Raw genomic sequence first — 14228 nt, 5'->3', positions numbered from 1 at the left:
AATATATATCATAGAAATAAAATTAATTTTTAAAAATAGGAATTAAAATAAAATATATATAATCTTTAAAAAAAGTAATTTAAAAAAAATTAAATTAAATTACCAAAAAGATAAAATTGCCGGCTGATGTGACCACAGATGGGCCATCTAGTTCATCTCTTCTACAAATTTTCTGAAGTTAAATATATTTTAATATTAAATTTAGAAAAAAAAAATGAACCATATAGTCTTAATATAATTCATTTAATGTTGAAATTAAAGTAATTTAAGTTTTATTGAGCTTTTTTATAAATATTACTCATTTTAAAATGAATTTAATTTTATATTCATCCGGAAAAAGGTTATTTTAAAATATAGCCATAAATTTTTTTTTCTATCTACTAATTAGAATTCAACACTTTTTCTTAAGCTACAACTAATTATTTAATTAAAAAAATATTGTTTTTTTCAAGAGAGATAGAAAATATATAAATCATTTTCAAATATCTATATTACTGTTAGAACTTGGATTGTCTTTTGTGAACACGACATGGGAGTTAAAGCCGAGTGATGAAGAAAATAAATTGAATCAAAAATTAATGTGGAGAGAACCAGGGAGAGTCCTCTCATTCGTATTTTTGTCTTCTATTTATAGGAGTGCATTTTGTACAATTATAGAAAATATGAAACAATTATGAAAATTGTATGTATTACAATTTGAATTTTGTATTACAATTATAGAAAATATGAAACAATTATGGAAACTCTTAATATGATCAATTCTCTAATAAATTGTATGTATTACAATTTGAATTTTGATATCTGTGTAATTGGTTGAACGACTTGTTAGAATTTGGGAGACTGAGGCGATCGCCTGGGTAGCGATCATGTCTTGTCTTTGGTTAACCGAGGCGTTCGGTTGAATGGTGATCTTGTCTAATATGACAAAAGTGGGTCAGTCGTTCAATTTGAAGGGTTTTCTGCCTGCACTTTGATTGTTCATTTGGTTGACTAATGAGCTAATTTGTTTTATCGGGTGAATCATAACTCACTTGTCATTATGGCTCAAGTTTTATGGGGCCTGCATCTCGTCCATCTTGTCGGTTTGTCGTCCCGGTTGGAAGCCCCTATTTGCAAGGTCTTAGGCAAATCTTGTTGTTGCTTGTGTGGGTTATCCGACGTGATTTGTCGTTATGATGATTTAGGCCTTACCCTTGGCGTATCTTGTCGTTGTCAAGCGATATACCATCTTCAAAGCTTTGACCTGTCATAGGTTTAAAGATGCGGCTTCACCTGCTTAGTGGTAACTTGTCGGTTGACTGTTACCTTTGAGGAAAACTTTTTATTTTCGACCGTTCGTTCTCTTTGAGATTCATGCAGTTAGTTCTAGCGTATACAATTACTATTAACTTCAATCAATTTATAGCTTTATAATGATTTTCATCATTACAGATAATAAAAAATATTAACAATAAATTAAGTTGATTAAGTAATCTTCTTCAGAGTAATTTTCTTAAAAACCATTAAATAAATATATAATAAATTAAATTTAAAAAATTTTCGACATCTTTATATTAAAATTAATGATAATATACTTAATCTATTATGATTTTAAAAAGATACCAATTAATTAAATTGATTTTAAAAATTTACTAATAAAATTGATGCAAATTAAAAAAAGATAATTAATTATTTGATTTTATAAAAAAAATTTCTAATCTAATATTAAGAGATACAATATATATATATATATATATAACCAGAAAGAAGATTTTGAATAATTTGAAACGATGACACTATATATATATAATTAATTAAATAACTCATTGTTCTTTGCGCGGAGGGTTATCAACGCTGGCCAATTCATGGACAATGAAGTTAGCATGCCAACGAACAAACCGCCAATGAGAAAATTTAGCTCAATATATTTGAATTTATGTTCTATGAATGAATTTATTTATGTATTTACTATGCATATATATGATTAATTAGTCTTTTTTAATGATCTTGATGTCAAAATAAATTTATTGGGAAAAAATAATAATTTTTACTAAATTTATTTCTAGAAAACTCCTAGTTTATTTTAATTTCTATAGATCCTTCCCACCCTGTATTTCTTTTGTGTGAGAACATTGCGGTCAAAGTTCTCTTTAACGACCAAACATGAAGTTACAACCCAACTTTTCCTTTTGATCAGGTCAACCGTGGTCAACAATTTAACGGTCAACCATTACGGTCAAATATTTAACGGTCGGCCATATGTTTGAAAATGGATCTCCGTTATTTGGGTCAACTATTCTAGTTCGATTTTTTTTGTTTTTATTCAAGAGTATATCACTTCTAACATGATTTAATTTGAACTATTTTATTTATTTAATTTAACTAAAAATCTTTGGAAAAGGGTTGATGCTACTTTCCTTGGGAGTTGGGATGACATTAATAATTTATTTTAAAAAATTTCCTTCTAAGATGCTAATTTTAACTTTAATATTTTCATAACTTTTTATAAATTAAAATAATAAATTCTTTTGATTAATAAAAATACCCTAAAATGTATCGATGCCAACACTTGAACGTCGATATGATACAACACAGACAAATAACACATTTATTTTTAATAAATAAAAGAAACATACATACTTTTAACATGATATTATAATATTTATTAAGTAATATATTTTTATGCATAAATTTAATATATATGAAATAAATAAAAATGATCATTACTTTATAATGATGAAAACTATAAAAGGTTATTATCTTATTTTTGATAAGTACTAGAAGATTTTTGACAGTATAGTAATAAATTATTGTTTTAGTGTTGCACTCAGTTTGGCGTCGTTTGTGGGAAACCACAATATCACCATCGAAGAACTTGTGAGGCTCACTAAATGACCACTAGACTCAATACCCGTGACAACAGAGCATCCTGCTCCAAACCCATAGTTTTACAGAGCTATCGCGAAGCCAAGGGTGGCATGCCTCTTCATCTTCCTGCCCTAGAAGATGTTATCCTACCGACGAAGGTGTCTCGAGTTCTTTTCCTGGAAGATCAAATTAGAGATCCTACAACACCTACACAGGTCTCAACAGGTGCCACCCGCACCATTGAATGAAATTTGTTTACCACTAACTCAATGAGCTACGAGAAATGCACCGCTTGAAAATAGTCGTACTGGCTACCCCGAATGAAACATTTCCCCTACCAAGACGGGATGCTGGCCTCTTAGATATTGCCCGCTCCACTTGTTCATCTCTCGCAACTCACCAGACACCGCCCTACCTTATTGTCATTCCAAATGATGTTATTCGTGACAAGCTACAACGCCTTGTCAGGGAAGAGTTCCCCTTAGATAAAAGGCATCGCCTCGCACTCACCACAACTTTCAAGAATTCTCTCCCTCAGTAGAGGCGGTTCTCCAACATCATATCCCAGCAGGCTTCAAACTCTAGGACGACAACTATAAAGGGGCAACTGACCCCTACGAGAATGTTTATTACTATCGAACCTTGCAACTCAAGTGATTGCGACTGCAATCATCATTTTATAGTGGAACTCTTCAGCTGAGTCATATCCCATGATTTTTCCCTTTACGAGTTTTCCACTTAAGAACTTTAGGTGTCACTACTAGTTGTTTTCTATCTTCTGTTTGCACTGAAGTTTCGTACAATGCTAAGATGATAATATATTACTCTAGTGTCGTAAATCTTCTAGTATGCATCAATTCATAACTCAAAATAGCAGGTAAATTTAAAAATAAAAAAATATGAAAATATTATGGACATAAAAAATTAATACTACATACAAAAAAAAGATGTCCAAATATATTATAAATATTTTATGAATATTTTACATATCTATTCAAATTCTTGTGATCAATGAGAATCCTAGATTTTCTCGCTTTATTACAACTTTGGATTCTCCTAATTCACTAATTGCTTGGATTCCTCAGCACAAAATGACATTAATTGATGGGCAGTAGTACTCAAGGAAAGCTAGAATTGCAATAATTTGTATAGTGGATTTATAAATATTTTATTACAATTAGAGAGCAATAAAAAAGTCTTTAATAATAAAAATATATTAGAATACTAACTATAAATATTTTTTACAATAAATATTAAAGACATATTAATATTAATATGATTATATAATAACCAATAAATAACAAATTACCCCGACAATTAAGTCAACACGTTTTTCTTCGTGAATTTAGGAGGAGCAGCAAACGCTAGCGTGTTTCCAACAATACATTGCCGTGTCGCTTTGGGCTATTTTTCAATGTCACATCATACTTTGATTCAACGAAACAGTTGGACCTTCAGACTTTTAGTTTGGGCCGACTTTTGTGGGCTTGAGAATCGTCGACTAAATTCTATGAGCTCTTCATGCAAGGTGTGGGGCTCGCCGTCAGCGGAGATTGCGGCGGCTCATGCGCAGATAACAGGTGGTCCCCACATGTTATTATAATGAGGCATTTACATGCAGCCACGACCAATTCTTATTTATTTACATATTTAACAACTATATTTTAATTGTTACATGTATACAAGTGAAACATATCACATTAAATTTATCATTGTAAGTTAGAAAAATGAATTTCACCCTTTTTATGCGGTGTGCATGCTAATTTGGGGTGTGAGTGAGTAAAGCGGGCTTTGTGAGCCGATTCGGACTCGACTCAATAAGTGGCTTATGAGCTGAGCTCAATGAGCTGACAAGCTAAGCTCAAGTTAGTACCGACTCGACCCGATAACTTTAGAGATGGCTTGTTAAAAAAAAATATAAATATAAAATATACTCAATGTATATGAATTTTCAAAAATTTTATTTTTTAATTTTATATTTTTAGTTTCAAACTTTTTATTTTAAATTATTAAAAAAATTAAAAAAATTAGTGTTTAATATTTTTAAAACAAAGTATTTTATTATCATTTATCACTTAATTACTCATTAGAATTGTTATTTTATTATAACACAAACTTAAATTAATAACATTTTCTGTTTTACAATACATAAGTCGGCTCATGAGCCAATTCAAACTCGTAAATTTAAATCGAACTCAACTCGACTCAACTCGTATCCACCCCTTGTTAAACCTGAATTTTGCTAGTATGGAAGTGATTCAGCTTCAAACTTCAAAGTCGCTCATTATCAAATAACAAAATTTATATATATAAATGATGAGTGATACATGACATGATAAATATTAAGTAGTCAGTTTTCAGTCAGCTTTTGATTCGTAGTGGTTGGTCCACTTTTTCTTCCATTGACACATTGCGCCACATCACATCACCTCTATGGTATAGTTGAGAGATTGAGCTCCGAATTAAATACATTTCAAGCTATCCTCACTTAAAGGCTATAAAATATATTGTGCGTTCCTTCTACAAAGAAATAAGATTAAGACTTTACATTTGAGAGTTAGTATTTTGTTTGGTAAATGAAGGAAAAAAACACCATCACAATGAATCCACATAGTAACTACTCTAAGAGATTTAGTCTTTGATGTGTCAACAACAAATTTATTGTGATGCATGAATCTCAAAATACTTTGAGCTAGAAATGTTTTAAATACAAATTCATCATCATCCAAGTTGCAATTTCATCAAACTTATAATTAAGTTGAGCATCTCATCAAAACAAAGCCAACGACTCTAAAATCGGTTCAATCCAAGTCCAATCAAGCCCTGATCATTGCATTGAACACCATTGAATGATTTAGATCGTCAATTGAATGTCCAAATGAACTTTGATTTAAAAAAAAAAACTATAGTCAAATTGAGTGTTTCGATGAGAAGTATCCAAATAGTATAAGATCGCCTAATTTTGGGGTCATTAAGGGTCCGTTTATGACAACTTCTTGGCTGCTTTGTTTTTCAGACCACCACGAAAATTTTGTTTAGGGAACTGCTTTTTAGAAATTTTTGTGGTAGAAAGTTATTTTTTTCAACCTAACATATTAAAATGTGGTGACTGCTAAAAATTTGCGGTCTACTTTTGAAGTTAAAATAAATTTGTGATATTCACCTCAACTTTTTGAACAACAATTTCTTTTGCAACAACTTCACGGTTGCTTATTCAAACTGTTGCAGCTGCCCCAAACATACCTCAAGTTACCCAAATACTTAAAAAATCACATATGATATGTTAATCAGGAAAGACAAAAATCAGGTAGCTAAATTAGAAGTTTTCTATAATTAGGAGCTTCCTTATTTAAAGATTTTCAATATCTTTATTCTGATTTATTTTCCTTTTAGCTCAATATTTAGATTATGAATATGTATTATTAGGTTACCTAGAATAGATTATACAGAGTATTTTATACCTAAAATAGATTGTAAGATTATTATTTAATGAAATAAAAACAAAGAAAAAAGGCATCGAGCCTAGTCAGCATTCATCCTATTTTTCTCAAAACTTTGACATGATATCAGAGCCAAAATCTTGCCCTCACCACCGGTAGTTATTGGAGAACCGTCAAGACTTCCTTCCCGCCGGTCGTCTTGCTGGAAGGGAGGAACTATTTTTTTGTCTTGATTCGCCCATCAAAGGATTTTTGTTCGCTGCGACAGCTTCATCCGCCTTCCATTCTCCTTCTACTGCTTAGTCCCGGGCTGCTTCATCCTCCTTCGTTCGGTTTGGCTGCACCTTCCTCCTTTGATCTCTGACTACGACTACGTCCTCTCCTTCTCGTGCCTAGGCTCGCTAGTTGGTGCTCCTCCTCGTCGGCGAATGGCCAGCCATCGACCTTCCTAGCTATTCCAGAGACCCCATCCTCCCTCGCCCCAGCCTTAGAGCTTTGGTCCTCTCCTACCCGAAGCCTTCATTGGGTAGTTGGGAGTGGTGGAAGATTGGATCTGCAACTCGACAGAAAGATAGATGGCTTCGGTGGTTCCCAATCGGACGAGGAATACCTCGCTCTTTGCCTCCTCAAGCACGCCAGTCACAGATCCCCTGCTTTCTCTTAAAGTCCGCCCCCAACTCTCGATCACAAGTGCTCCCTCTACAGCAAAGCTTTTGTGTCCTACCTGGCCTATTCTGATTTAGTGGTGGGTTCAGCCAAACCATCCAGATAGATCGTAGGAGAATCATTTTTCGATTAAGGTTTAAGAGAGAACACATGGTAAAAAAAAAGAGAGGAAATCCCAGGCGAAAGCCGCAAGAAGAACTGAGAACGAAAAGAGAACTATTGTGTTTGTATTATCATTCATTTGATTCAGATTTCTTTGTTAGGAATAGTTGCTTCTGCGACATCTTCCATTGCTTCTTACGCTTCGCTTCGTCCGCTTCGACTTCGGTTTCTTCGTCGCACTTAAGGATTGAAGGCTTCGAAAATCCTTCCTAGAACCACGACTTAGACATTTCGACTTCAACACTTTTGACGTGAAGATTAGGGAACAAATTGTCCTCATCGTCGCAGAAATTATCAATAGCATTTGGATTGTATAACAGGACACATAACCTATTTGTGGGCTATGATCGACAACATTTAGATCAGGACGCGGATCCTACTTGTAGGCTATGATCGATAGCATTTGGATCGTGTAACTAGATCCTATTTGTGGGTTATAATCGGTAGCATTCGGATCAAGATGCGGATCCTACTTGTAGGCTATGATCGATAACATCTGGATCGTGTAACTGGATCATATTTGTAGGTACCTTGCTCTCTGCCTCCTCAATCTCGCGCGTCACAGATCCCCTGCTTTCTCTCAAACCCCTGTCCCAAATCTCGATCACAAGTGCTCCCTCTACGACAAGGCTTTCGTGTCATGCCTGGCCGATTCAGATCTGGTGGTGGGTTCAACCAAACCCTCTGAATAGATCGCAGGAGAACCCTTTTTCGATTAAGGTTTAAGAGAGAGAACACATAGTGAAAAAAAGAAGAGGAAATCCCAGGCGAAAGCCGCAAGAAGAACTGAGAACGATAAAAGAACTGTCATGTTTGCATTATCATTCATCTGATTCAAATTTCTTCATTAGACATCGCCTCTTCTACGACATCTTCCAGTGTTTTTTTACGCTTCGCTTCGTCCACTTCGACTTCGGCTTCTTTGTTGCACTAAAGGATTGAAGGCTTCAACACTCCTTCATAGACACAGGGCTTCGGCATCTCGGCTTCAGCACTTTTGGGGTGAAGATCTGGGAATAAATCGTTATCGTCATCGCACGAAGAATCAATAACATTTGGATCGTATAACGGGACGCAGATCCTATTTGTAGGCTATTATCGGTAGCATTTGGATCAGAACACAGATCCTACTTGTAGGCTATGATCAATAAAATATGGATCCTATTTGTGGGCTATGATCGGTAGCAATTGGATCAGGACGTGGATCCTACTTGTAGGCTATGGTCGATACCATCTGGATCGTGTAACTAGATCCTATTTGTGGGCTATGATCGGTAGCATTTGGATTGTGTAATTGAAAATGGATCCTTCTGATGGCTATGATTCGAATTTCTGAACGACTATGATAAAGGATTACTTTTTTTACTTCGCTCAAATCATGTTATGGTTTAGGAGTTGTCTCTGAGGCTTCAACATTCTCGACTGTGACAGTTTCGGCTTCGACACTCACGGCTTTAGGATTTTTTATCCTGGCAGTGTTATCAGTTTATTGTTTGCAAATTGATGATTCCTGATCAGTGAGCTTCAATTTGAGGGGGGTGTCAATCTGGAAGAACAAAAATCAGGCAGCTAAATTATAAGTTTTCTATAATCAGGAGCTTCCTTATTAAAATTAATTTCAATATATTTATTCTGATATATTTTCCTTTTAGTTGAATATTTAGATTAGGAATTTATATTATTAAGTTACCTAAAATAGATTATACATAATATTTTGTACCTAAAGTAGATTGTAAGATTATTATTTAATGGAATGAAATCAAAAGGAAAAGGCATCGAGCCTATTCAACATTCAGCCTATTTTTCTTAAAACTTCGACATGATAAAGTGTGATCAACATGAACTATTTGATCAGGTGGTTGTTAAAATTATGAGTCAAAAGACCAAAACATCCCTCCCCAAAATACTATAATTATGCCCTCTCTCTCCACTTGAGAAAAAAGGGAAGAGGTGAAGGATAAGTGGAATAACATATTCTGAAGAGAAAACCCAACGAGTAACCATTGGCCTCTATAGCTGTCAGCCACCATGGAACACCAACTTTCGTAGCCGCGGATCATTGTTGACCACCACCACCACCACCAATCACCACCTTCTGTTGCCGACAAACAACCATTGATGACCACTTTTGCAATCCTTATATCCTAAGATTTTCCTATATTTAGTATTTTTTGAGCTATATAAAGACAAGTGAGTTTTTCAGTGCAAGATTTTAACCTTATTCTCTTTGTCATGGGAGTAGAGTGTGCCCATATACTTATAAACATATAATAGATTGCTTTTACTAGACCATACCCAGTGCTTTTTTTTATCTTTCTAGAACTTTTTACATAAAATCTTGGTGTCTTATCCCAACTTTTCTTTTATTTATGACTATGCTAGGTTTTCGTACAATATAAAAATGTTAAATTATCACTCAACCGCCACAAATTTTATAGGACGCAACAAATTCCATATAGAAATGAATTTCAAAGTAAACAAGGAAAAAAAATATGATTGATCAATAAAGAAGAACATGATCCAAATGAAAGAGCAACTAAATTTGGCCTTCATAAGGCCACATTTCACAAACATAATAGAAAAAGTCATCAATGGCTCTTCTACCATTAGATATATACCATTTTCTTTCCATAGATTAAGCATAATGTTGAAATCTCCCCACCAATCGCGGAAGATTCATCATTTGGTCAACATGAGGAACATCAAAAGAAATATTAATCAATGATAGAGCACAATGCATCAGATCCATCCGAATAAATAAATATGATTCTATTGCATAGACTAATGAAGACAGAGAGAGAGAGAGAGGAGACCGTTCAATTGAAAAAGTAAAGGGAATTTCCATACTTACTACCACAATTCTTCTGTATTTACATATCGAACATTTAAAATTTAATATTTACACTCACAATATTTTGGCATGAAAACAAATATTTAACTTTTAAAAAGTCAATAAATGGTGATTTATATATATATATATATAATTATATTTAATACCATTTTAATGATTATAATACATAAAATCATATAAATAAAATAGTATATTTTTAAAAAAAATTAATACTAAAGATATTTTTAATATAATAAAAAACTGTAAGGTTACTGTACATGAGCTGCTTCAAATTTCGATCAATTTTAATTCCTAACAATTTTTTATAATATATATTAGCTTTAATTCTGTTTTTTTTTTTAGGATTTAAAATAAATTTAACTAATAACTACAATACTATTGCGAATTATTAAATTTTACGGTTTATGAGATATATCGTGATAATATTTCATTTAATTCTACCATTTTTCAGTTATATAAAATTCAGCAATTGAATTATGAACAAAGCAGCTAATTTTACAAGTTTGATGCCGATATATATATATCTAGAAATTTGTTCAACTACAGAATTAAATTTATCAAAAATAAATAAATTTAAAAAAAATAAAATAAGTAAGGATTCTACTAACTGGGAAGAGCAGCAGCAGGCCAAGCATTAGCAACTGATGAGCTATTATCAGTCCAGTTCTTCTCTCCCCAATGCCACAACATACTCTCCCAGAAACAGAACTCCTGAAAGCAGATATGAAGCCTTGGATCTCTTATCTTCTTCTTCCAATGCCCATCCACAAACTCACCCTTCTCCGCCTGCCTTCGATCCCACTCTAACGCCGCCTTCTGCTTCGATCTCAAAAGACAATACCTCTGCAGCTTCACCGACATCGTATCGTGCACTCCCCACCACCTAGCATGCGCCACATCGCTCGCAAACTCCTGCAGAATCTCAACATTCCAGTTACAGTCATAGTCCCGAAAGCACAACCATGGCTTCAGCCCAAGGTAGTGTAGAACATAAAGAACCGGCGGCTCGGCTCCAAACAATCTTATCTTCTTCTGCTTGATGTCCTCCTCGTCGCCCACCCAGAAATGCTTCAAGAAGTTCATGTGCTTCGGCATTCGGTGCCACCATGTAAAGATTTCATTCAAGTAGCCTTGATCTCCACCGTTGTAAGATTCAATCTCGTTGATATGATCCATCAGCAGATCAAATGTGCAATTTGATGGTTCGATAACCATTACGCCTGAATTGAAGAGCGTTGCATTGTTGCCTATGGCGGTGATTTCGGGCATCGCAAAGAGGAAATCGATGTTCCGGAGGATGAGGAGGTCGGCGTCAATGAAGATGATCTTGTCATACTCAGTCAATTGCCAAAGCCGGAATTTGCTGTAATTCCATTCATTATATGCATCGCGCTCTGCCTTGGGATTTCGAATCCTTTGGATTGTTCTCACCTTCCAACCGGCTTCCTCGAGGCCGTCTCGGTGATGGCTGCTGATTGTTTCGTCAACAAGTATGACTAGGTCTCGTGTAGAGCCGGCCAAACGGATGCTTTGAGCTGCAACAATGGCTCCGCAAACGTAAATATGCGCCGAGTGAAGTATTGTGGCGTATGCTTCGCGCTGGCGACCTGATTCCAAATAGCGCCTCGCTGCAGCCGAAAGGATTATTAATTGTGATTTCTAAAGGCAGGACTGAGAGAGATTCAGGGAAGAAATTACCATGTGTTTTAAGTGGAACGGCTAGTTTGCAGGAACCAACAGGAAGCTGGAGCTTTTCTCTGAGATTTATAGGATCGGGATTGAAAAGCCAAGCATTTCCATCACGTAGAATCAAATTCTTGCAAGAGAAAAGATTAGGGATGGGAAAGCAGTCAGTGAGAAGGATTACATGAGTCTGTAGCTGTTGAGAAGCCAATTTAGCAGCAACGAGCTGTAAGTGAAATCGCGCGACATCTCTCGACCAATTTTTAGACATTTTATTGCAAGGAAGTTTGACAGCAATAAGGTCAAATAGTGTACTACTTGCTACTGTAGGATCAGGGAGATGCACACAAGTAGGAACTTCGAATTCTTCTTCCTCGTCGATCCATTCGGGATATAGATCCTCCCAGGTTAGGTTGGGCTTCGCAGTATCGAGAAGAAGAGGAATTAACTCGGCACGTGGTAATAGTTGCTGCCATGAGTTGATCTCAGTGATGTTGAAATTTAGAAGGCCAACACTCAATTTTTGTTTCCTGCCGTCAAGTTTTGTGACTGCTTTTGAAATTTGGGTCCAGTTAATGTTCAAATTGGATAGATATCGAGAATCAGAAATATGCCTTTCCCATATCCAGCCAACATCAAAAAATTTGGACCTGAAATTTCAGATGCGTTATGGTTACTATTAATCAAAATAGAAATCTGGGCATGAATTCCCTCTAAATGATCACACAAATATAAACCGTTGGAAAAATAAGAAACAGAATTTATGGTTCTACTTCAAAATTGTTGTAAGCAGCAGCAGCGACAACAGTTTTATCCCAATAAGCAACGACAGTTTATCCCAATAGTTTGGGTCTGCGCTGTGAATCCTCTTTTTGAATTCATTATTGTTATGTGTAACATGGCATGTTGAGGGGTTGTTTGGTTTCAAGTGTTTAGAATTTTAGCGCATTCATATTTGGAACACTTTATGAAGTTTGGTTGGTTATAGAAAAAATGCAAGAGATTAATTTTTTTTTGTGTTTGGATTGTTGTAAAAGAAACCATTATTTTTATTTGTATTTTTTTTTTTTGTAAAAAATATTTCTAGGCTTCGAAGGCGGCCAGTGGCGAGCAGGCATGGTGGTGGCAGGTAGCAGTTAATTGGCAAAAGACTCGTAGCAGCAGTTGATGATGAGAAATGTGATGTGATTTTGGAATACACAAAAAACTAAATTAAATGGTGAATTTAAAAAACAATAAAAACTACTTTCAATTTAATTATCATTAAAAAAAAACACTTAAATTTTCACAACCCCTACAATCTTTTTACACTAAACTCAAAATATCTAGAATCAACTAACCCCTAAGCCTATTATTTGCTTACACTTTGGAATTAGCTTCCATTCATCTTAAGCTTACATTTACTCATTAGTCATGTAAATCTTTAGACGCTAAATTTATCCGTCTAATGTGCATATTTTCAACCCACCATTGTACAAGAATGCTCAAACCACACAAATCTATTTTAAACTACATTATCTTAAAAAGATACATCAATGGCCCACTAATATAATTATTTCTTAATTTAACCTTTAAAATTTTGACGCACATTACCTTAAAATTCCCATTTCTCCACACTCAGCATAGCTATCAACAAAGCTGACATTATCAAAATTCTGTAAAATTTATCTTCAAGTTTCATGGCATCTTATCTTTATAATATTCATGAATCGCTTCTCTATTTTAAGCATTAAATCTCAAATATAAGCATTGCTTATTTTCTAATAATATTTAGTGATGATTGTTAATATCAATTATCAAATGCATTAAATTAGCATATTATATGTTTAGTCATCGTTCTACTACTTTTGTGCTCTTGATCTTATAAAAATTTCCTAGATTGTTCTTTTTCGTTAATTTCACAAGATGTTTCATTGTTGTGAATTATGATATCCATGGAAAGCATACAATAAGGTCTCTCATTTTGAATATCTTTTATAAATATCTTCACAACTAATATAATTGACTCAATTTTGATCCTCCAAGTAAACTTATGTAAATGCAAACCCTTTGGCACTATAATACTAATTATCATATTAATTAATTTTCCTGCAGCCTCCTACTAACCAACCCCCTGATGTCGTCCCTTCCAGCCACCACCCATACTGCCACCCCCTTCCAACAGCCTTCCTTGCTGTTGTGAGCCTCCCCAACCTTTCCAACACCCAGCCAGCCACATCCCTACTGCAGCCACCTCACCGTATCCTGCTACCACCCACCGTCGAGCCATCCGATAGTCAAACATTACCTTCCATTATCACCTTCTGAAAATCCAACCCTCCATGCTTGCTATTACTCCGTAAACCGCAACACCACCACCCCCAACATAAGCCCTAGTTGATTTTGTGTCGTGCCTTTTGATATTTCCTAGTTTCGAACGAACGTTGTTGTAGTGTCTATTTGATTTCCGTAATAAAAGTTGCATTTATATTGTCATTTGGCCCCTCCCCCAAAAAACCCACCCACCACCATCCACTCCTAAAATCTAACTATGATGCCAAGAAGTTGTCGGTCAACTTTTTCTTTCTGATTAGATTGAT

At 34.8% G+C, this 14228-nt stretch overlaps 1 protein-coding gene across 2 annotated transcripts in view; it reads right to left on the bottom strand.

The window, feature by feature from the left end:
* Positions 1 to 10494: 10494 nt before the first annotated feature.
* The window catches only part of LOC110022341 (UDP-glucuronate:xylan alpha-glucuronosyltransferase 1-like), a 19994-nt gene continuing 16260 nt past the window's right edge, over positions 10495 to 14228 (bottom strand). Inside the window, exons 3-4 of one of the 2 annotated variants that reach the window (XM_020721218.1) lie at positions 11665 to 12299; positions 10495 to 11594 (exon numbers count right to left, since the gene is read on the bottom strand). In XM_020721218.1, coding sequence (XP_020576877.1) covers positions 10570 to 11594; positions 11665 to 12299 — 1660 coding nt within the window. In that variant the 3' untranslated portion in view covers positions 10495 to 10569. The remainder of the gene's footprint in view (positions 11595 to 11664; positions 12300 to 14228) is intronic. The other variant, XM_020721219.1, reaches the window with a different exon arrangement.

The sequence above is a fragment of the Phalaenopsis equestris genome, unplaced genomic scaffold, assembly GCF_001263595.1.
Source record: "Phalaenopsis equestris unplaced genomic scaffold, ASM126359v1 Scaffold000186, whole genome shotgun sequence".
Lineage (NCBI taxonomy): Eukaryota > Viridiplantae > Streptophyta > Magnoliopsida > Asparagales > Orchidaceae > Phalaenopsis > Phalaenopsis equestris.
This window is presented reverse-complemented; position numbering and strand designations above follow the sequence as displayed.